Below are 20,394 nucleotides of genomic sequence, written 5' to 3'. Positions count from 1 at the left end.
TGCCAGGTGCTTGGGAGCTACTGCAGCTGTTGGGTCAAGCTTCCAGTTTTTCTGCGGCCTGTATATTCGTTGACCTTGTTGGGATCGCTGACTGAGCTCCTTATCAAGCCAACACTGCTTCTGTTTTGTGACAGCTTCTGTTCGGGCTCTACAAGCAAAGGCCAGCGAGATCTCTCTTGGGCCTCTGCCTGGGGGCTTGCTGGCCGCCTGCTTTGCTGCCTGGTCAGCTCTCTCATTTCCTTTTACCCCTGCGTGTCCCGGAACCCACAGGATGGTGGGTTGATGACCTTGGGCATGTAGTCTCTTGGCTATAGCATGTGCTTGGATCACTAATGCTTGGCCTGGACCCGGCTGGGTGTGCTGTAGCCTCGCATTGGCAGCTTAGGAGTCCAGTAGTATAGTGATCGGTCTCTGATTACCACTTTCCACGCTACCTGGAGTGCTAGAACGACTCCAAGAAGTTCTGCGTCAAAGACCTCATGTCTCTTGCCCAATGGGAAATTCTGGGTCTTCCAAGCTCCCCCTAATTATTGCCATGCAAGTCCTGCTCCGCATCTGTCATTCTCTAACCTTGACCCGTCTGACCAGATTGCTAGTTTAGGAGAGAAAGATCGCGCTGCTGCTAGGGCCCCTGGACCTTGTAGCACTTCTATTTGGCCTGGAAACTGGCTACTGGTTGTCTATATCGTGCTTTCAAAGCCCTCAAAAGCTGTCGATTAACCATCAATTGTATACCCGCTAGTCGGTCCTTCTGGCCCTACCACCGGAGCTCTGCTCGATATAGGGTTACTGACTGTACCGCCGCAACCTGGACCTGGCGGTAGGCCTCGAAATAGGGCCTTTGCATTCAGAGCAGTTTGACACGGATTAGGCTGTAAATGCCGCATTTAGTGACAGCGCTGCGCTATTTAGTGTGCGAAGGGGGTTTCTGCCCTCTATTCAAACAGGCCAAAGTATACAAACATCTTGCGTTGTTGGTGGATGCCCGTACTCCGTGACACCATGTATATATGTATATATATATCCGGCAGCCTGTAGTAGGCTGCTGAATGTTGATGACATCCATATCCAACGGAAACCTATAACTGAAAGGCATTGCATTGTATATTAATCATTAAATATATTATTGTATGACTCCAATAAATTAGCAAACTGCTATTTACCTCTGTTTGACTACAGAAGATTTGATATACAAACCAAGACAGTATTTAATAATGGTGAAAAATCAGATGAATCAGCAAATTATACAGCCGAAAAAGGAAAGTCTGGGCAATTTTATGCAATTGCGGTCCCCTGCAGTCAAGTCCGCAAGGGACCGCAAGGGACCATGGTCCGGTCCTTGGTCGCTGACTATAGGACCGGGACCACACCATTTCGAGGCCTAATCTTGTCTTACCGGTCCGATTCGCTGGATGGTGTGCCGGGCATCTGTGAGTTCTGTACGAAGCTTGCTGACTTCTAGTTCCAGCTTTGTGGTCCGCTCTATATATATTCCTTCATGAATTTGCTGTTCTGATCTCCAGTTGAAGAGCGCCTCTGCCAGGTGTGCCTGTACCTGTTTCTGGACCATCTGATACATTTCTTGTTGCTGTGTCTGGACTGTTTCCAGGGTCCCTGCTAACACATGGGCATATTTGCTCATATCTAGCAGGGAGGTTTGGTGCTTTGGCCTGTCGATCAATGACTTTTGTAAAATTTTTCGTTGACTGATTCCGCTTCTGGCCGCACTAGCCCGGCTAGGGGCCCTGCTAGATCCCCCCGGTTACCAGCGTCCCTGGCCTTCATTCTTATCCATGCTCACACCCTCCATGCTACTATCATTAAATACAGGCTGCGTCATTTCCCAGATCGCCAGCGGGCTGGCGTTGGGGTGACTGGCATATCTTGTGTTTCCGGGAGCTGGGAGGTCACGTTGCCCACTCCGGGGGTGACGCGTGCGATATACCACGACCACAGAGCCTCTATGCCTCCATGGTGGTTTATAGGTGCCAGGAGGTCCCTATCGGTTGATTGACGCGTGAAGAAGACGTGTTTTTCTTGGGTGCTGATTTTGATGTTCCAGGCGCCCTAATTGTATGATAAATGAGCGACGTTGTATATTCAGCTCATCGTAGTCCATTTGTATGTGGTAGAATAATAGAAAGCTGCATGGGCTCTTCAGCCCCATATCATTTTATTGTCAATTCGTTATAACATGGTGGTGGTGCCTCGTGACCGAGTAGCGTTCTAGCATGTTGTTGGCAAGTAGACTAATCGGATCTACTCACAGTCGTTTGCGAAAACCACTAGTTCAATTATTCGTTTAAAAACGAATTTTGGTCTTCCGCGGGAGAAACCCGAACAATTAGTATTTGCGAGAAGCATATGACTGGACATTCAGGCGAGCTTGCCTTATTGTTGTTGAAAATCTGGCCCCACTACCGATGATAAGTTCGCTTCATACCAGTAGAGGCACTTGCGAGCCTATCTCGGCAGCCCCCGCCTTCCTATATGGAGCATAATGCCTTTCGAACCAGAGCATGTCCAAGCGATGGATTGGAACTAACACTTTCTAATGCAGTTAGGGCTAACTAGAGGTCGTTCATCGAAATTGGCCACAAAGGTGGGTCCAGTTCGTATGTTCACATCATTCGTTGAGTGGTGGGGACTCGGAGGAATTAACACACCCGATTAATGGCTATACCAAGATCGATTGGACCCACCTTGATTCTTCTCTCAGTGGGGGAAATTCGCTGTCATTGATCGTCCTGGCGACTAGCGTTATATATGAAATGGGGATCGGGGGCCGGAGGTCTGGAGGAGTCGATTATCCGCGACTAACGAGGTCGTATACAGAGAGGTCCAATTTTAACGAGAGAAGTATATTGCCTATTAATGCGTATACCCACACACAGCTGGTTGAGTGCTTGTCTATCTAAAATGCGTGTACACGTTGGCCTATATCATCGGGCCGGTGGAACTTGCCTAATCTGTCCAACGTTATTCCTTATCACAGTCCACACCTATATACCACTGGGCAAATGTTTCGAAGGCATTGTGGTTTCCGTGTCTGAAATCATACATCTTGGTCGGGCGCAAGACCAGTTTGTGATCCTAGAAAAAAGCTTCAATCACTCGGGCTTGTACTCCCATGAGGGAGAAGATCAACACCTGTAACATAAATGTCAGTACTGGAAAGTGAGATAATTGACCAGTGACAGGAATGACGCAGTAGTTACCGGTGAGACCATTTGATGAATGAATTTTCGCCTCCGAAGCTGTGCCAACATAATACGGAGGATTGGGATCAGCTCGCCACAAAGGATTGTAGAACTTGTGGCAACCAAATTATTGTACATGACTGCCTTGGCATGTGGGTAGGCAGGGTCGTTCAGCTCTGCAATATGATAGCACCGAACTCAGGCTGGTCATGCTTATAGCCTAGGTGCTATGCATGGAATCGTGGTGTCCAAAAAGTGTGGCGTCTTGATGTAACGAACAAATTTCTCTCCCTGGCCTTGTCACGCATCTGATCATCGAGCAAAACCAATCGGATAAAGCCACATAATGATTTTATCATGTTTGTCAATTTCTAATATGTATCATGTCCTGTCTATCCCTGACTTTCCCCATGGCACTAGTCGCATAGAAAGAATTTTAGGAATGTCAGACTAAATACAAAACATTCTGTAGCGCGTACATAAAATGTCGGATTGAAGATTAATAGTGCCTTCATGTGATCCTAAAAATGCCACTTTACATGCAATATAGGTGGCTCGTTTCCATAGCCGACTCGCTTTCTGATCACGTTAACCGTTGTTAAGAAGCACGTCTCTACCTAGCTGCCAAAAAACAAAAAAAAAAAAACAAAAAAAGAAAACATGGCATCCGATTCCTCATCTTGCAGTTATAACATATAACTAGTTGAACGCCACCACTTTCGACAGGTGTTTAGATAACCGCTCGCTCCATCAGAGGACGATTCTGCATGATCCTCTTATAGGAAAGCACACTTAGGTCAAGTGTCTGGAATTTTCCATAGATAATCAACTCAGCAACACCACGCCCGCAGGCCGGTGCCTGTTGACTGCCATGGCCAGAAAAGCCCACACAGAAAAGGAGATTGCTGATTTCGTTGTGCGGACCAACAATTGCGTTATGGTCAAATGTGTTGAACTCATAATGGCCTATCCAGGAATTCGTCACCCGTGCACTGGCAAATTGAGGAACCCGGCGAGTGATCACCGGCAAGATCTTCTCTCCCCACGCATCCTCCGCGAAGCTGAAATCATTCACGTCTACGGCAGTATCTGGCCCGATAGGTGGACAGCCGACCAAGTAGTCCTTTGCACCATATGAGCGAAGATGGACACCTGTCGGATCAATTGTTAGGGGCAAATCTTGAGGCAGTGGCTCATCAATCGAGAAGATGTAAGTGTAACGCCGTCTGGCCTCTATCGGCAGGTCAATGCCCGCCAGCCGAGAGACCATGGCAGCCCGAGTACCTGCGGCATTGACTAGAGTGCCGACAGTGATCTGTCCCCCGCTTTGCAACTTAATACTCCGCACCTTACTTCCATCTAGACTCACACCAATGACTTCATTCCTGATGTACTCGACACCGTTGTCGCGAGCTGCGCAGCGCAGCCATTGCACCATGCCGAAGGCATTAAAAGCACCCTCATCAACAAGATTGAGGCTCCCACTATCAATATCATCGGTGTAGAAGAACGGGTATTTTGCTTTGATGTCGGACATTGATAGCATCTGCGTGCCTGCTCCGCAGCTGGCCTGCAATGTTTGGTCCACCTTCAGCACCTCTGTGAATTTCGACGAATTGGATAGGTAGAGATATCCGAAGTTACGAATCGGGGGATTAGGCACGCATTCGTCTGGTGGAAACTCAGCCCCGAAGTGTTTGACAAAGTCGGCCGCATATTGGGCGATCTGGACATTGATGGCGGTTGCAAATTGCTGCCGTATACAATTGTTACTAGCTTTGGTGGCGGAAAATTGTAAAGAAGGATCTCGTTCAACAACAAGCACTGATCCCTTGAAGTCAGGGTTGATGCTCAGGTACCACGCAATTGAAGAGCCACTGGTGGCACCGCCGACAATCACTACATCGTAGTGAGAGCGAAGAGGTGTGGTGTGGAAGTCGCTGGTTGACATTTTGCCTGGGAAAAGAAATGGACAGGTAAAAGATTAATCTGTTGACTGTGCTGGTGTATACTGAAGTTACAGTGAGCTTTTTTGCTATCTGTGAGGGTTTATATAGTGAACGAAGTCCACGTCCATGAAGACTGCGCGCACTAGAGCTTGTCTACAGTCTGTATCCTGCCATTGCCACAGTCGTGATAAGCTTCCTAATCAATCAGATAGATTGATAAACCCCATACCAATGAGTTGGATATTGCGATGATGTCGAACACACATGTAAGTAATTGCAAGATACAATAAATTTAACCAAACTTTTGATGCTTGATCCGGATGCGGTATGTATGTATCTATTTTATGTCGGGGGGCGGGTCCTTCCACACATTCTTGGAAACGTCGGAAGCGGAAAAGCCATGGTCCCAGTGGGCAGGTCGGAACTGCCTGTCCTCTAGCTAAACTGCCATCTATCATCTAAATCCGGATGCGGTGTTTCTCCACATTTCCTCCCGTCGCGATAAGCTGCCGGTTTTATCTGAGGTTATTTGCCGCATTTACAAGCACATGTGGGCCAGAGTACTCTTGTCAGCCAATTGCAATCGGTAGAGACTGGGTGTCTCGAGAAATTGGCAGGATTCCCCGGCAAGTGTATCCAGGTACGGATCTAGTCGACATTACAGACAAGAGACGACACCTCAATTGCACTAATATTTCACTTCAACAAATAAAGCCAGACCACTATCATTCACGTTATTATTTCTTCAAGACCTCTTTCTTTTGTCACTCAAGTCATAGGTGTTTGCCTAGTGTGATAAAGACAAAATGTCTCGCATCTTCATGTATGTACAAACATGAAAATACAAGTTGGTGTTTTGGAGCTGATATCCTTATTAGAACCGGCACGACAGGATACATTGGTGGAGATGTTCTGTATGCTCTTACAGAAACCTTCCGCTCCTCAAAGATCATGGCACTCGCGCGGAATGAGAGTCGAGCCTCTCTGATTACAAGCAAATTCCCCTCGGTGATTCCGGTAATTGGAGACCTTGATTCGACAACCCAGATTGAAAGCGAGGCCTCCGAGGCCGATGTTGTCCTCCGTAAGACTTATTCCTTCGTGAAGCATGCATATCGTCATTAGGAAGTTACTGAGTATAGGGGGAGGGGGAAAGATCTGGCAAGCACCAATCATCTTGCCAGCGCCAGCGCCATCGCACAAGGCTTAAGCGAAAGCAAACGCCAAAGGCCAGGTAATTTATTCTGTCTTTCCCTGTTGAAGCTCTATGACGCTCTGACAGCCACCAGTTTGGATCCAAATCTCCGGAGCAAGCCTCCTCTCTGGTCCAGACATTGCAACTAAAGCGTATGGGGGAGCTCGCTCACAAAACTACGATGACCTACAAGACATCAGTGAAATCCGAAATATCATCGCCTCATCCCCCAAACGCACCGTCGATAATCTCCTTCTGAATCTCTCTGCTACACAACCTCAAGTCCGAACAGCCATCATATACGGCCCTTTGATCTATGGTTTGGGTCGAGGCCCCGTTAATCAACGAAGCATACAACTTCCGGACCTGGCAAAAGCAACCCTTCAGCACGGTCATGGGGTCCAAGTTGGGAAAGGTCTCAGCTGCTGGAGCAACATTTACATCTCAGATCTGGCACAGCTAATTCTGAGGTTGGTTCAAGAAGCAGCCTGCTCTGAGGATCCATTGTTATGGAATGAGAACGGGGTTTACTTTGCTGAGAATGGAAAGCTGGTTCGTTACATTCATTTTTCTTTTCTCATTACTCTTAGATTTTGTTTTTCTGATGTCTTGTAGCCGTTCGGGAAGATTTCGAAACGAGTGTCTTCGTTTGCTTTTGAGCAGGGCTTTATTAAAAGCCCTGCTGTTCAGGCTATCGATGCAGATGCAGCAGATAGGTTGATTGCACATGGTGCCGTGCTGTGGGGCACTAATGCTCAGTATAAGGCAACTCGGGCGCGAGAGCTGCTGGGCTGGAAGCCATCGGGTCCCAGTCTGGAAGAGGAGATTCCTAGAGCTATTTTGGAGGAAGCTTCACGGCGCAATTCTAAAATTTAAGGGTATCGCAACACGCTAGCACAGGTGTGTATAATGATGTCATTTATCGCATGCTATCTGTGCTTTCTGTTTTCTCTCTTTTTATACTGTGTTGACACATACTGGCAAATGGTTTTGAGAATTTAAATTAGAATTTGATCAACCTCATTTATAATCATGCAATCAAGAACACAATACAAGAAGAGACAAGGGGAAATAAAAGAAATCATGCTTCACACTGAATTTAATATCTGTAAAGAATTCAACAACCCATCTATATTCCCTGCTTCTGTGCAATGTGATATCACGTTGCAATGATTGGACATCTTTCATGCTTCATAACATCAAACCAGCTGAGTGTATAATCCTTAGTCTCTTCTCGAGCCTTCCAAACACACTGCGCAGTCCCTGCAGCAGCAGAAAAAGGACCCAAAGATGTACGATGCCCAGCAGCGACCAACCAATCCAACAGTCCATGCTGCAGGTCAGGATCCAACGCTTCGCAAGCAGCCACAAAACCTGGCCAGAGGATTGTTTTGTCACGAGACGCACTTTCCACGCGGGCATTATCATAGCGCATCAAAAAATGCAGACAATTCCGAACAGTATCTTGGAGCATCAATGCGCTAATATTGGGGACGCGACGATAGTAGAATAAAACCAGAGCCTGATGCAACGCACGCATCATGAAGTAAGCTGCTTGGTTCTGGCTATTCTGAGCGTCCTTGATCGCCAAATCGTTTACCAAGGAGGGCAGAGAGCTGGACGGTGGCTCCCATGAGAGAATGTACTGTTCAAGCGTGCTCGCACGCCGCTTTAATTCTTCTATGACACGCACATCCATGGCCGGGCCCCTGTGGAGTAGCTCTTGTTCGTTAGCTAAGCGGATAGCCTGTGAAAGAAGGGTCATTAGAGACTCCGGGATTCCATAAATATCCGGGAGCAGCGTGTCTTTCCACTGGCCCATTACTTCCAGGTGGATGTCGTTCTGGCCGATATTGTTGCTTTTCTCTAGTGTGATGTCGATTTCGGCGTCCAGGCTGTCATGCGCCATACGGAAGCTTCGTAGAGAAATTGGAGAGGACTCTATCGAGAGTAAACTGGAACTGGGACGGTCGGGACAAATATCGAGGAGGGCGCATCCGCACGTACTTTCAGCCATGATGCGTAGATATGTGTAGACATGATGCAGTGAGCGGACCTTGACTGACTTATGTGGCTTAGGGAGGCCCCGTATGCGAATAAGATACTCTGCGTCAACTAGGAAAGCTTGTGCAATAGAGTTTTCTCCATGGAATACCTGGTCTTTCGCATCAGTGGCATGGCAGTAGCTGGTAATATAAATCAAGAAAACGTACTGAAATCATCACCATTGACAGAACGGCCATTAAAATCTCCTTATACTTGGCTGGTTTTGGTCCTAGAACTTCCTCGTTTAGAGCTAATTCAAGATGTTGCTTGGCTGTTTCTTTAAACCTCTCTCCCGACATATTCAAGTCTGCGGCGAATTGGTCCCGTGCATACATATGTAGGCAGCTGGCAGCGAGAAGGGAATAAAATAAAGACAGCCTTGTATGACTGGCGGTCCGGTGGATACTGAGCTCTGCAAATGTGCTCATTGCACTGGGGAAGTGGATTGTCTGCCAGGGACACTTCCGGCAATTCTTCAGAGGGAACGAGAGCGAAACGACGTTCTCTTTGAAGTATCGTAGTAGGTCTGGGGTTAGTGGAGGAATGTGATTACTTCCTGAGAGCGCAAGGTCGGGGACGGGGTTCAAGGACAGAGAGGTCGGCCGAGATATGAGTTCGTTGGAGTTTGCGTTTAAAGGCCCCGGAAGGGGAACCTGGAGGTCATTGGGTATAGTATCAACGTCCAACAATGGGTCCGATACATGTGCGTTCTCAGATTCCTCAATTAGATCGTACAACCCAGCAAACATATGAGAGTCTCCTGCGATGCTGGAAGTGGTATCCAGTGAGTTCCAGAAAAGATCCATTTCCAACTGGGTGGGTTCCGCCCGGTCTGACTGTGATTCAGGTTGATTGTCTGGAGATGCCTTACTAGGCAACAAGTTCAGTACCCCGAAAGGGCCTCGAAATGAATCATGTTCCAAACATGAACCAGCTTGTCCACTGCTTCCGCTCTCAAAATCCAGCTTGGCCAATGCAGTATTAGCAGAATGTTGACCAAGGCTATCTACAGTCATCCGCGCCATCCTTTCTTGGTCAGTCACTGGCAAGCAGGTTAGCAATCACTTTAGCTGTATCTGAGATGAAAGTGTTACCGGAGAATAGGGGACGGCGGTAAACTCGGACTGCATCATGACGGGCATACTCTCCAATCCAGTTCAATTGTCGTTCGTAGCCGAGACATGCTAGATCCTGCTGCTGGCAATTCTGGCAGATGGGGCGTGTTTCGTCACATTTCACATGGCGACCGCGGCAGGTTCCACAGCCAGTAAGGGTGCGATCTCGTTGCAGCATCCTGCATGATATTTGTGCTTGATGGAAGAACAGACTTCAAGGGGAAAAGGACATCTTCTGTAACATAAAGTGCCAATTGTAAACGTTATTCCTCTTATATATTAGTCATAGCATAGTGGTTGACAAAAAAAAAATAATGGAGTGACAATTAGGCAGGTCTGATGGAGGAGGTTACGGGTCGGTGGAGGTTTTTTGGGTCAGCGTGACCTGTATACTCGATCTGATGGCGGTCGCACCTCGGTGTTGATTACGTTAAATACTAAGCCAATCGCGTCGCACCGATTTGTTGCCTTCTCATTTGCTAAGTTGTCGAAGTAAGGTTGGTATAGCTCCATTTAGCGACCTAGCTGATTGGCTCTCTTATACTGTGATATGATTGGTTTGTCATGGGCCTCTCCCCCTTATTGCCAATGTGTATATCGCTTCTAGAGCGAAACCGTTAGGCAGCTAGCCGATGTCGACAGAAGAGGAAAGAACATATGCAGCTGCTGGAGTCGCGGCTCAAGGAGCAATCAGACAAGCACCAGCAGCTTTAATCTGAATTCTGTTGCGTCCGATTGGAGATCCTTGTTCTCAAAAATGAAGTGCTGAAGCATGCAGACTGTATAGATAAACAAGTTTCTGGCTATTTACAGCGGATGATCCAGAGAGTAAGCTTACAAATGAGCCGTGTGCTGCACATTTGACGATGAAAACTGGGACTAATAGATAACAGGCCAGGGTGCACTGCTGTGAACGACGAGAAGGAACACTCAACATCAGTGGCTCTTCGCACCTGGGCGACTCCAGGGAATTGCTCGAGGAACGCTCACGAAGTGTGGATTTTGATGAATTTCTTGTGACAAAGTAATGGTCTTTATTTAACCAAGACTAGTAGCCTAGACGGCCATCTTTCCTTATGGCCTAGGCTTTAGGAAAGTGACTATCTCCAGCTCTTGAATCTTGGTCATTGATGAGTGGACTGGTTTGTGATATAATGCACAGATAGGAAAGTAGGATAGAACAGATGACATTAGGTAGCGACAGACATACACATAGGGGACACTTATCAGTTGGCATGCGCCATCAGGTTAGGTGCCAGCGAAAAGAATCCTGCTTTTGAACAAAGCGAGCCCCATAACTCACGTCAAAGACAACGGATACTTCTCAACTACTTTTCAATATCCTCATCTTCCTAGGGAATGTATCCAGTGGCCACAAGTCTGTTGAGAAGGTGGCATAGAATGCTAGGATTGCCCCGACAGTCACCACCCTCCTGGTACCGAGACGGACTACGAGAAGAGTTGCGTGAACGACAAACAGCGACTACACACTGGCAGAGACTTAGTGAGACCTCTGATGTCCTTTTTTCTATTAGCAGAGCGAGTTTTGATGGGTTCCCCATCTGCAGGCTGCCTTCCATCACTGGACATTCACATGTGCTAGTGTATGTGTACATGTTAGCCAAGTATACCTCACGTTGGACGTTCTACAAGGTAACTGCAATGCTTTTCCGTGCTCTCCAGTACAAACTGATGCGAGAAGTGGTGAATCCAACCAGAGATCATAAGCTCGATGAAGTGGCTTCTTGTCACCGGATTGATCAGGAACAATTCAAGAGTCGCTCGCCAACTGCGCCGACTATGGCCTCTGTTTCCGTAAAGGTTCAAGTCAAACGGATTTTACTTGCTCCATGGATTGGGAAAGTAAACAGGTTTTCCACCTAAGTGCACTTGCCATGCAGATGGGTTCTCTGCGGCTTTAGATCTGGTGACCTGGCAAGCCTTCCAAAAGAAACCCAGTACATTTTGGATACTCAAGCAAGAAATTTCCGCTGCGTGTATTATTGGCTAACTGCAATACTCGTTACGATGTCATAGATACTATCGGAAGTGAATAGAGGAAGAATTCTGACTGACAAAACCATCTAATGTAAGGCCTAATTACAGGCAGTCTGGCAGCGATCAACTAGTCACAAAAGAATACTGCCACAGAAGTCCCAAGCATTTATATAAGGATCAGTCACATGTGAGCTGTCACACAGCCCAAGAACAGTCCTGTGGACGGTTTCGTTCAATATGAAATCTATTCGTTGACTATCTCACGAGATTCTAGCATGAGGAAAAGAAGGAAAGAGGCAAGCCTGTCAGCGATGAGCTATCTAATGTGTGGGCGAGGATTAAGCGAGGCTTGGTGAATGTTGTACACCAAACAGGCCAAAGTAACCAAACGTTCTATACAGCAGTCGAGTGTTCATGTTCCGTGATATTGTGAAAGTTCAGACCTCCCATGCAGCAAACCCAAAGGCGCTGGGACCATCTTAGCAGTTGCTTGAATGACTCTGCGCCACAGAAGATGAATAGTTCCTGGATGATCACCCAGGCGATGGTTACCCAGTTCCTAAGGGCTGCCCTCAGCCCTTTGTCTGGAAGGGAAGGGGGGCAGTGTCACGGAGCATGAACGCTCGCTAGTGACATGGCATGTTTGACCACTTTGATCTGTTTGAATATAGGGTAGAAACCCCTTCGCACAAACTAGATAGCTTAGTATTGATGGACCTAGCTTCTTTCCTTTCCTTCCTCGTGTTAGTACTTTGTCAGACAGTTTACACATACTGTGGACTTTCCGGCCAAAGTTGTTGCGCAGCGTCGTCGGCTTGATGCAAAGAGAGTTCGCCCGTCTGTTTCAGTGAACCACATACAAAGATGGCAGCAAACTGAAATGGCTCAGTTGCGTGACCTTTGCCGGATTCATCGTGTTTTGTTCTCGCTCATATCTTTGGATCGGACAGAGAGGGTGTCGGCGCTCCTCCGTGATTTTCAGCAGCATAATGAGGAATACAATCTATCCCGTGCGGCCAACATTGTGAGAAAGAGGGATTGAGATAGTGTGATGAGCGCACCGCGGACTGTATGCGTAGTATTATGTTGGAGACATAGAGAGAGAGGCTAAGAGACTAATCGCTGGTGTTTGGAAGTTCGCCCACCAGCGCCGCGAAGTATTCTCTGATTGATTGATTATCTCGTACGCCATCCCAGCCAAACTCAGTCCATGGCTTTGCGGGTGTCGAGTCTATCTATATTTGACTATATACATGGCGTGAAGAACCAGTCCACTAAGCTGAGCCCGGGGGTTCGTGAGACTTCAGTTGAGCTCTGTATACTCAACGGCTTAGTATCCATCGCTAGCCCAGATCTAGCAATTTCACCTCGCCCGATGTGGCAGCGTGTGGCTTGCTTCCTAGTCAAGAGGCACATACCACTCCTGAGCCAGGGAGCATGTAGGAAAATCGAGATATTGGGTGTCGCAATTGGGCTCTCATCATTGATGGGTCTCTTGATAAAAGCAAAAACAAAGGTACCCTACCACCTGATTCGCCATCCTACTGGGTCGCTGTTGTCTTTCATCTGCTGAAGTAAAAACCTCGTTAGGGGAAAAGCTCGCTATGATGGTATGTGGTATGAGTGGGTTCTGGGCACAGGTTGTAGGGCGACTGGTAGTTAACCTATGTAGGGGTGACAATAGGGTCTGTGGTGTTTGCGACTGCATATTGATAGCTGAGGAGACCCCATGCAAAAGATCAAGCTATCCTTATGCTCGAGAGCCATGTGGGGGGAATGGTTTTGAGATATTTCACTTTGTTGTTACTATGTAAATACCATTCATATTGCCATCGAAGAACTTGGGTATTCTCGTAATTCCTTGATGGCGTGTAGAAAGCGAGGACTAGGGAGAAGACTCTTGGCGATACTTTATCGAACGAAGGGGTCTAAATGATATAATACATTGCGGCTGCAGACTAACAGAAACGACAAAAATGACCCATGCGCATTGCCTGCGTTCAACTGATGCATGGCTATCTCAATTCTTCGAAGCCGGCTTATCGAAAATCACATTCCCTTCCTCTGTAAGCTTCGCAATTTTCTGGTCAATTCCCCTAACCTCTTGGCTCAGACTGTCGACCGATCGAGCAGGCACAGGCGCAGCGTGGGTTGCTTCTTCGGCTTCTTCCCGGAATTTCTTCTCCTCGTTCTTCTTCTCCATGTTTTGTTGAGAGGGTCCGCTTGTTAGACCGCGAGGGGATTCTGCGATTTCGTTTACTTCGCGTTCGGAGAGGACGTCGTTAAGGCGGGGACCACGGGATTGCACGAGGATCTGGGCGGGGCCGTCAAATTGGAGGAAGAGCTGTCGAGAGCATGTTAGTTTAAGAACTGCATAGCTAAAGTGAGGTGAAGTTCCATACCCTATCACCCCAGATAGTCATGCGGGACCATGTCCGGATCTTGTGAAAGACCTTCATGGCCGTCTTCCATGTGTCGGTCTGTGACATGTTCTGGATGAAGTTTGTGTTTTGGAGAAGGCTCGGTAGCGTTTTGAGGCCGGGAACTTGGAAGTTCAGGGTGGTAGACTTGAATCGGTAGGGACGAGGAGGGTTGGAGGTCATAGTGTAAGCCACGACGTTGCTTTTGATCTGTTAGTACACCTAAGATGTCCCGGCATTTTAGGTAGCCATACCTAGGATGGGCAATGTATTGCTCCCCGGGTTTCACGTCGACGGAATACAACTGTCCATTGCCAACTAATGCTAGAAGACCTCGTCCGGTGACTTCTGAGTTACCCCAGTGGGTCAAGCTCTTCGCAAATTAGCCCGTGCTATCCATGCCGTGCAGGAGGTTGAACGAACCATGCTTGTGTTGATGACGGGCTTGATGGAAATTGAACGGCCTGTCCAGGCAAGCAGAGCTCGCTTCTGGGCGATAATCCAATCTTCGGAGCCATTGAGATGGAGGACGGCGAAGGACGTGGTAGGGGACCGAACGGAAACCATGGCAGTCACGGGGCTGCTAGAGGTGATCTATGCAGCGTCAATTATCTTTCCGAGGATCGTAGAAATGGGCAGCCACTGGCAGACCTTTTGGTAGAGAAATGGCACACCGACGGGGGCTCTTCGGACGGGTTCTAGGACGCTCAGCGTCGAAACCACCTGCGCGTGGAGGTCAATTATCAATCGCACAATATTGGAGAACCATTTGCTGAACAACAAATGGACCGCATACATTATCCGCCTTCCCACTCAATCCAACCAATGTTCCTCTCCGAGTGTAGAGATTCTGCGAAGCCGAAAGCGAAACCGACAGCAACGAGTATGGGGAGCCGATTACATCGAACCGGGCATCTAAACTCGCCAATTTCACCTGTTAGCCAAATGAAGCATCACAATCAATCCTAGCCAGGAAGAAACATACCAGGCGACTGAGCCGAGTTTGGCGTACCGGCGACAGGAAGGTGATCTCCATTGAGTTGCTCCGAAGGCACGGCGCGAATCTGAATGCCTCTTCTTGCTTGCTGCGATGGGCCTTGTCGCGCCCGTTGCGGAAGGACTCTTGTCCAGGAGAGAGCCCGGACACCTCCCCTTAGGCCTTGGTTCATGGTGGGTGGTTGCGCAAAACTGCAGCAGACGGTGCCGGCGGGGAATACACGGACCGGGTTTCTTTTCCCCTTGCGAAGTGGGTATTTCGTCAGGCTGGCACTTGGTAAGTGTGCACCTAGACTGGGACTGGTAGTTAAATGCTGTTATAGGCAAGGATTCCAATCACACACTTGGTCTCGAAGAATTGTGAAGTGTAAGTAGCCGGAGCTGATTTGTTTCGAACAAGGCGTGAATTCTTTATGCCTTATAATGCCTGATATATAAGGCACTATAAGCAATACGTCATTTATAGATCAGCTACGCGAAATATTCGACTGCACTAACTCTTTCTAACATTGCCAAAAATTTACCGTTCACGTTCACTTCGATAGAGAAGATCTCCCTTGAAATTGTGGTTTCTAAAGCCAGAAGAGAGGCTCTCATTACTGTTCAAATAACAAGAATAATCCAACATTAGGGCACCTTCTGTCTAGTCATCAAGCAAGTAAACCTTTATTCAATATCATTCTACTCCGTATTCAGCGTCTCCAGAACAAGCCCAATTGCTTCAGGTGTATCCAAAGTCGAGACTTACCATAGTATCTGATCGTAGGAAGATCTCGGACCTGACTGCAGACAAACAATGCAAACTAGCAGCGGGGATTTGATTATCAGATTGCGAGCCCTCGCGACATATTGACGAACTGGATCGGAGTGTTTCACTGCCGGAAGAACATAAGAGAACTTGCTTTATTCTTACTCTCCCAAAAGAAGCGCCCCTACCATCACATATTGCGATCCCTCAGAAAAAGACCAAAGACAGCCACCTAATCTCGGACCTTTCCGCCGACCCTTTTCCATTCCATCTCCGAACCCGGCGGTCCCCGTTACAAGTCTCAGCTGGAGAACCTACGGTTCATTTGCGTCTACAACCTTCACAATCACAATTATGAGCCATTAGGCCCGGAAGAAGCTACGGCAATACCAATTGGCTCGTTGACGAAAAGAAAAGGGCACTGTACCGGCCGTCATGTTGCCCCGGACAGCTCGATCGCCTTGCTGGCGTACTACAACGCCGTTTATACATCCAGCTCGCGTTGTTCCGCGCTCAACCCCGTGGAGGCCTGCTTACTATGGCTCGCAATTTCGAGTATTCACATCGAGTCAGAGTCCGTTGCGGAGGCAAGTAGCAGGGGATAAACCTACGACAATTACGAACACCGAAACCGCGGCGAAAGCGACCCCGGATGAAAAGGGTAGCAAAAATGCGACGGCTACAAAGAATAAGGACCTACTGAGTGAGGCAAATATGGGGGTTAAAGAGCAGCGCAAGGCTGACTGGGCTATAATGAAGGAGATGGCGAAATACCTTTGGCCGAAGGTGAGGGCGACGATTTGGACGTGTGGCAGAGGATAGGCTGATATTGACTGGAATTACAATACAGGAAGACTGGGGTACCAAGCTTCGTGTTGGTAGTGCATTATCACTGCTTGTTGGGGCGAAGGTGTGTTCTGGCAACCCGGGATCTTATGCGACTTGGTTACTTACAACCACGAACTCCTAGATCCTAAACGTCGAGGTACCATTCTACTTCAAGAGCATAGTCGATTCGATGAACGTGGACTTCGCAGCCCTTGGAGGAACTGCTTATACTGTTGCTGGGTCAATGATCATAGCTTGTAAGCGCAACATCTTGGTCAATCGCTTCAAGGAACATTGGGTTTAACAGCTTCCATTTCAGATGGTGTCACTAGGATTGGAGCAACGCTATTCCAAGAACTGCGAAACGCAGTGTTTGCTAGTGTAGCCCAAAAGGCCATTCGCAGAGTCGCGGGGAATGTCTTCGAACATTTATTACGGCTGGATCTCAACTTCCACCTTACCCGCCAGACTGGTGGACTTACGAGAGCGATTGATCGTGGTACCAAGGGTATCAGCTTCCTGCTGACATCTATGGTGTTTCACATTGTTCCCACAGCTTTGGAGATCTCGCTTGTCTGTGGTATTTTGGTATGGTTCATGACAGGTGATCGGCGGCCATTTTATTTTCTATTTTTACTAACAATGGCATTAGACTTACCAGTACGGTGCGCAATTTGCGGCTATCACGACTGCCACGATGCTTGCATACAGTGCTTTTACAATCACTACTACTGCCTGGAGAACCAAGTTCCGCAAGCGAGCCAACGCAGCAGATAATCGCGGTGCGACAGTGGCTGTTGATTCCCTGATCAACTACGAGGCTGTCAAGTACTTTAACAATGAGAAGTTCGAAGCCGCGCGGTACGACAAGGCTCTGAAGACTTACGAAGAAGCATCCATCAAGGTTACAACGTCTCTGGCTTTCCTCAACTCCGGTCAAAACATGATCTTTTCCAGCGCTCTTGCCGGTATGATGTACCTCGCTGCCAACGGAGTGGCTGAAGAGGCCTTGACTGTTGGTGATCTAGTCATGGTCAACCAGCTCGTCTTCCAACTCTCGGTTCCACTGAATTTCTTGGGCTCGGTGTACCGTGAGCTGCGCCAGTCGTTGCTGGACATGGAGACCTTGTTCAACCTGCAAAAGGTCAACGTGAACATCAAAGAACTTCCCAACGCGAAGCCGCTTGAGGTCAAGCGCGGAGGTGAAATTCGCTTTGAGAACGTGACATTCGGCTACCACCCCGACCGGCCCATCCTGAAGAACGCTAGCTTTACAATCCCTGCTGGTCAGAAATTTGCTATCGTGGGACCCAGCGGCTGCGGCAAGTCGACGATTCTGAGGTTACTTTTCCGGTTTTACGATGTTCAAGAGGGTCGTATTCTGGTTGACGGTCAGGACGTGCGCCATGTGACTTTGGATAGTCTCCGGAGGGCAATTGGAGTCGTTCCGCAGGATACGCCTCTGTTCAATGACACGATCGAGCACAACATTCGCTACGGCCGGATTGATGCATCGGATGAGGAAGTCCGTAGAGCCGCCCAGCGCGCTCAGATTCACGAACTAGTCCAGAGACTCCCCGATGGCTACAAGACTGCCGTTGGTGAAAGAGGCATGATGATTTCTGGTGGTGAGAAACAGCGGATGGCGATATCTCGTCTGTTGCTGAAGGACCCTCAGATGTTGTTCTTCGATGAAGCGGTACGTATTCTTCAAGGTTAACATCGAAAACTATCTAACACTGAAAACAGACTTCCGCCCTCGACACATACACCGAACAGGCTCTGCTGCAAAACATCAACAGCATTTTGAAAGAAAAGGGCCGCACAAGTGTCTTTGTTGCCCACCGGCTACGAACCATCTATGACTGCGACCAGATCTTGGTGTTGAAGGCAGGCGAGGTTGCCGAGTCGGGATCGCACCGTGAACTCCTGGAGCGGAATGGTATCTACGCTGAGTTGTGGAGTGGTGAGTGATTACTAAACACCAAGGTTCGATGATATGATATGCTGACCCATAAAATAGCGCAAGAAACTTCCCTGGCAGAGGATGTGGAGCCTGATGGGCTCGAGGAGAAGAGTGAGAGTACCCCGGATCGTAGATAGACCCGATGATGAAGCGGGCTCCCTTCTTTCCTTCTTCCCTTTTTTCTATTTTCCTTATTTGTTATAGATTTCCCAGCATTTGAGTATATATTTTGCCTGTACAGTAGACGAATGACACTGCGAAAGGAACAGAAGGCAGTGCAGGAGTACGAATCCATTACTAAATCAGGAAATTCGCGCTGTTCCATAATAACGGCTCCCCCTCACCTGAAGGACCCGGCAACGGCAAAGGATAACCGCATTGTTTACCACGCGTCACGAGTTAATTAAAAAAGAACAGGGGCTCTCGGGGCGGTTACCGGGCAAAGCTTACCGCGGTCTTAACTAAATCTGGCTTAACGAGGTTCCGCTAGAAGGGTCTATGTACTATTTCTGTGGTACTTCTGATACTAGTCTCGATGGTCCAATTTGTGTTCATTTGTGCCTGAAAGTTAAATAGATGGTGGCGTATACCAGTGGAACTATTGGAGGGCCTTTATATTAACATTAGGATGTTCTGAATACGAAAAATGAGGGAAAGCAACAGAAGAAGTTTACTAGGGATAGTCAGTTGAAACTATTGACAGATACCGCACCCCTGGGCCAGAAGTACGGTTCCTTGACAGCGGCAATACGGAGTACAAGCGGTATTTTTGAGCCGACGGATTCCCCACATGCTGTCCCAGAATCAGGAGAACTCGAGATCGCTTGGTGAGAGCTCGCGTGTGTTTTTCTCTCTTTCTCTTCATCTTCGCTTCGCTCTGTTTGTTTACTATTATTCTCTACAGTCTTTTACACATTCTTTCGCTAAACCATTCGCTACTATACACTCTTTTAATCCGGCAACTGCATTAGTGCAACAGCCAAGCTTTGCATACAACACTCCATAACCATCCATTCGTTTATCCTAGACGCTGTTCTACTCACTCTGTACACTCTCAATCAATCAATCACTAGCCTCGTTCTTTTCACAATCTATACGATTCTTCAGTCTGCTCGTTTCGCCTAGCTCTGCAATTAATTGCTTACACAACCACTGAATCCCCGGAGTAATAACCTTGCCAGCCACCAGATTCCGCTCTCGCCGTCACTTGCCTTCTTTATTTTCCTCTTCGACTTATCCCACGTCAGCCACGGATTTTTTTTGTTATCTCTCTTTAAACCTGGAGATTCAAGTGAGGAAGCGGAAGGTAGTGTCTGTGGTTTTTGTATTTGGTAAGTCGCAACAATTGCATTTTTCTCCCTCGAGGGCCGATGTAACGTCTGAAAACGATGTCTTGAATCCACAAGCAAGGAAGGTATATATGAGAACCATGTTCTAATTTGCATTGCAGATACTCTACTTTCGATAAATTTCAGCATCATTGCATCCGAAGGTTCCGACAAACGAACCGAACAAGCGACGCTACTACCAAACACAATGGGTATCATCGAGAAGTTGCAAGCCAGTATGTCTACAAATCATTCCCTTGATACAACTAGAACCAATTCAAAACTAACACATCTTCAGAAATCGAACTCTACCGCCTGGAGCAGCGCTACGCTCGCCGCAAGCACCGCACCTCGTTCCACGATGTCCAGTATGTCGACGGAGAGTACGTCTTCAACAGTTCCTTGAACTCGCCCACATCGAGCGTCTCCAAGCACTCCACAGGAGGTCACGGGAAATCGTCAACCTGGAACACATCCAATGAGTCGCGATGGCGGTGATGGCTTCTTTCCGTTTCCTTGTTTGAATGCGTCCGTCGATTCAGTTTAGCCTTTTCTCGTACGACTTTCTCACATTCTCTCCACATTATGTTTCATGTGGACTTTTT

General features: G+C 47.9%; 7 protein-coding genes across 7 annotated transcripts; 4 read left to right on the top strand and 3 right to left on the bottom strand.

Moving 5' to 3' along the window:
- Positions 1-3,752: 3,752 nt before the first annotated feature.
- Positions 3,753-5,470, bottom strand: EURHEDRAFT_526543 (NAD(P)/FAD-dependent oxidoreductase). The gene has a single exon (XM_040786994.1). The coding sequence runs from the start codon at positions 5,149-5,151 to the stop codon at positions 3,931-3,933; it is 1,221 nt and encodes a 406-aa protein (XP_040634732.1). The 5' UTR covers positions 5,152-5,470; the 3' UTR covers positions 3,753-3,930.
- Positions 5,471-5,621: 151 nt separating this feature from the next.
- On the top strand, positions 5,622-7,413 carry EURHEDRAFT_389842 (NAD(P)-binding protein). Its single transcript, XM_040779799.1, has 5 exons — positions 5,622-5,972; positions 6,028-6,233; positions 6,306-6,383; positions 6,439-6,896; positions 6,960-7,413. Exons 1-5 carry the CDS (start codon positions 5,956-5,958, stop codon positions 7,218-7,220), a joined length of 1,020 nt encoding a protein of 339 aa, XP_040634731.1. The 5' UTR covers positions 5,622-5,955; the 3' UTR covers positions 7,221-7,413.
- A 90-nt stretch (positions 7,414-7,503) lies between these two features.
- On the bottom strand, positions 7,504-9,870 carry EURHEDRAFT_509343 (Zn(II)2Cys6 transcription factor; the record flags this gene model as incomplete). The annotated part of the gene is made up of 3 exons (XM_040785913.1): positions 9,485-9,870; positions 8,558-9,432; positions 7,504-8,499 (listed from the first exon to the last, which is right to left on the bottom strand). Exons 1-3 carry the CDS (start codon positions 9,681-9,683, stop codon positions 7,504-7,506), a joined length of 2,070 nt encoding a protein of 689 aa, XP_040634730.1. The 5' UTR covers positions 9,684-9,870.
- A 994-nt stretch (positions 9,871-10,864) lies between these two features.
- Positions 10,865-11,324, top strand: EURHEDRAFT_518671 (uncharacterized protein; the record flags this gene model as incomplete). Its single annotated transcript, XM_040786703.1, has 2 exons — positions 10,865-11,252; positions 11,284-11,324. 2 exons carry the CDS (start codon positions 10,865-10,867, stop codon positions 11,322-11,324), a joined length of 429 nt encoding a protein of 142 aa, XP_040634729.1.
- A 1,745-nt stretch (positions 11,325-13,069) lies between these two features.
- On the bottom strand, positions 13,070-15,291 carry EURHEDRAFT_416803 (AIM24 family protein). Its single transcript, XM_040783054.1, has 7 exons — positions 14,909-15,291; positions 14,720-14,838; positions 14,575-14,646; positions 14,347-14,517; positions 14,178-14,296; positions 13,906-14,125; positions 13,070-13,847 (listed from the first exon to the last, which is right to left on the bottom strand). The coding sequence occupies exons 1-7, from the start codon at positions 15,090-15,092 to the stop codon at positions 13,524-13,526; spliced, it is 1,209 nt and encodes a 402-aa protein (XP_040634728.1). The 5' UTR covers positions 15,093-15,291; the 3' UTR covers positions 13,070-13,523.
- Positions 15,292-16,102: 811 nt separating this feature from the next.
- Positions 16,103-18,598, top strand: atm1 (ATP-binding cassette Fe/S cluster precursor transporter ATM1; the record flags this gene model as incomplete). Its single annotated transcript, XM_040785047.1, has 7 exons — positions 16,103-16,453; positions 16,518-16,577; positions 16,638-16,752; positions 16,815-17,083; positions 17,148-18,194; positions 18,245-18,461; positions 18,519-18,598. The coding sequence occupies 7 exons, from the start codon at positions 16,103-16,105 to the stop codon at positions 18,596-18,598; spliced, it is 2,139 nt and encodes a 712-aa protein (XP_040634727.1).
- A 1,399-nt stretch (positions 18,599-19,997) lies between these two features.
- Positions 19,998-20,287, top strand: EURHEDRAFT_465821 (uncharacterized protein; the record flags this gene model as incomplete). Its single annotated transcript, XM_040785045.1, has 2 exons — positions 19,998-20,025; positions 20,088-20,287. 2 exons carry the CDS (start codon positions 19,998-20,000, stop codon positions 20,285-20,287), a joined length of 228 nt encoding a protein of 75 aa, XP_040634726.1.
- Between the last annotated feature and the right edge of the window lie 107 nt (positions 20,288-20,394).

Source organism: Aspergillus ruber (assembly GCF_000600275.1).
Source record: "Aspergillus ruber CBS 135680 unplaced genomic scaffold scaffold00039, whole genome shotgun sequence".
In the NCBI taxonomy this organism is placed as follows: Eukaryota; Fungi; Ascomycota; class Eurotiomycetes; order Eurotiales; family Aspergillaceae; genus Aspergillus; species Aspergillus ruber.
The sequence above is the reverse complement of the archived record's forward strand: the minus strand, read 5'-3'. Positions and strand labels throughout refer to the sequence as shown.

Bases quoted from the DNA above. Each gene is read 5' to 3' on its own strand.
- EURHEDRAFT_389842 (XM_040779799.1), top strand. The intron at 6,384-6,438 runs GTAATTTATTCT...GACAGCCACCAG, and splicing joins AAGCAAACGCCAAAGGCCAG to TTTGGATCCAAATCTCCGGA. The intron at 6,897-6,959 runs GTTCGTTACATT...GATGTCTTGTAG, and splicing joins TTGCTGAGAATGGAAAGCTG to CCGTTCGGGAAGATTTCGAA.
- EURHEDRAFT_526543 (XM_040786994.1), bottom strand. From the start codon at position 5,151: ATGTCAACCAGCGACTTCCACACCACACCTCTTCGCTCTCACTACGAT.
- EURHEDRAFT_416803 (XM_040783054.1), bottom strand. From the start codon at position 15,092: ATGAACCAAGGCCTAAGGGGAGGTGTCCGGGCTCTCTCCTGGACAAGA. The intron at 14,839-14,908 runs GTATGTTTCTTC...TGGCGAGTTTAG, and splicing joins AAACTCGGCTCAGTCGCCTG to ATGCCCGGTTCGATGTAATC. The intron at 13,848-13,905 runs GTATGGAACTTC...TGCTCTCGACAG, and splicing joins TGACTATCTGGGGTGATAGG to CTCTTCCTCCAATTTGACGG.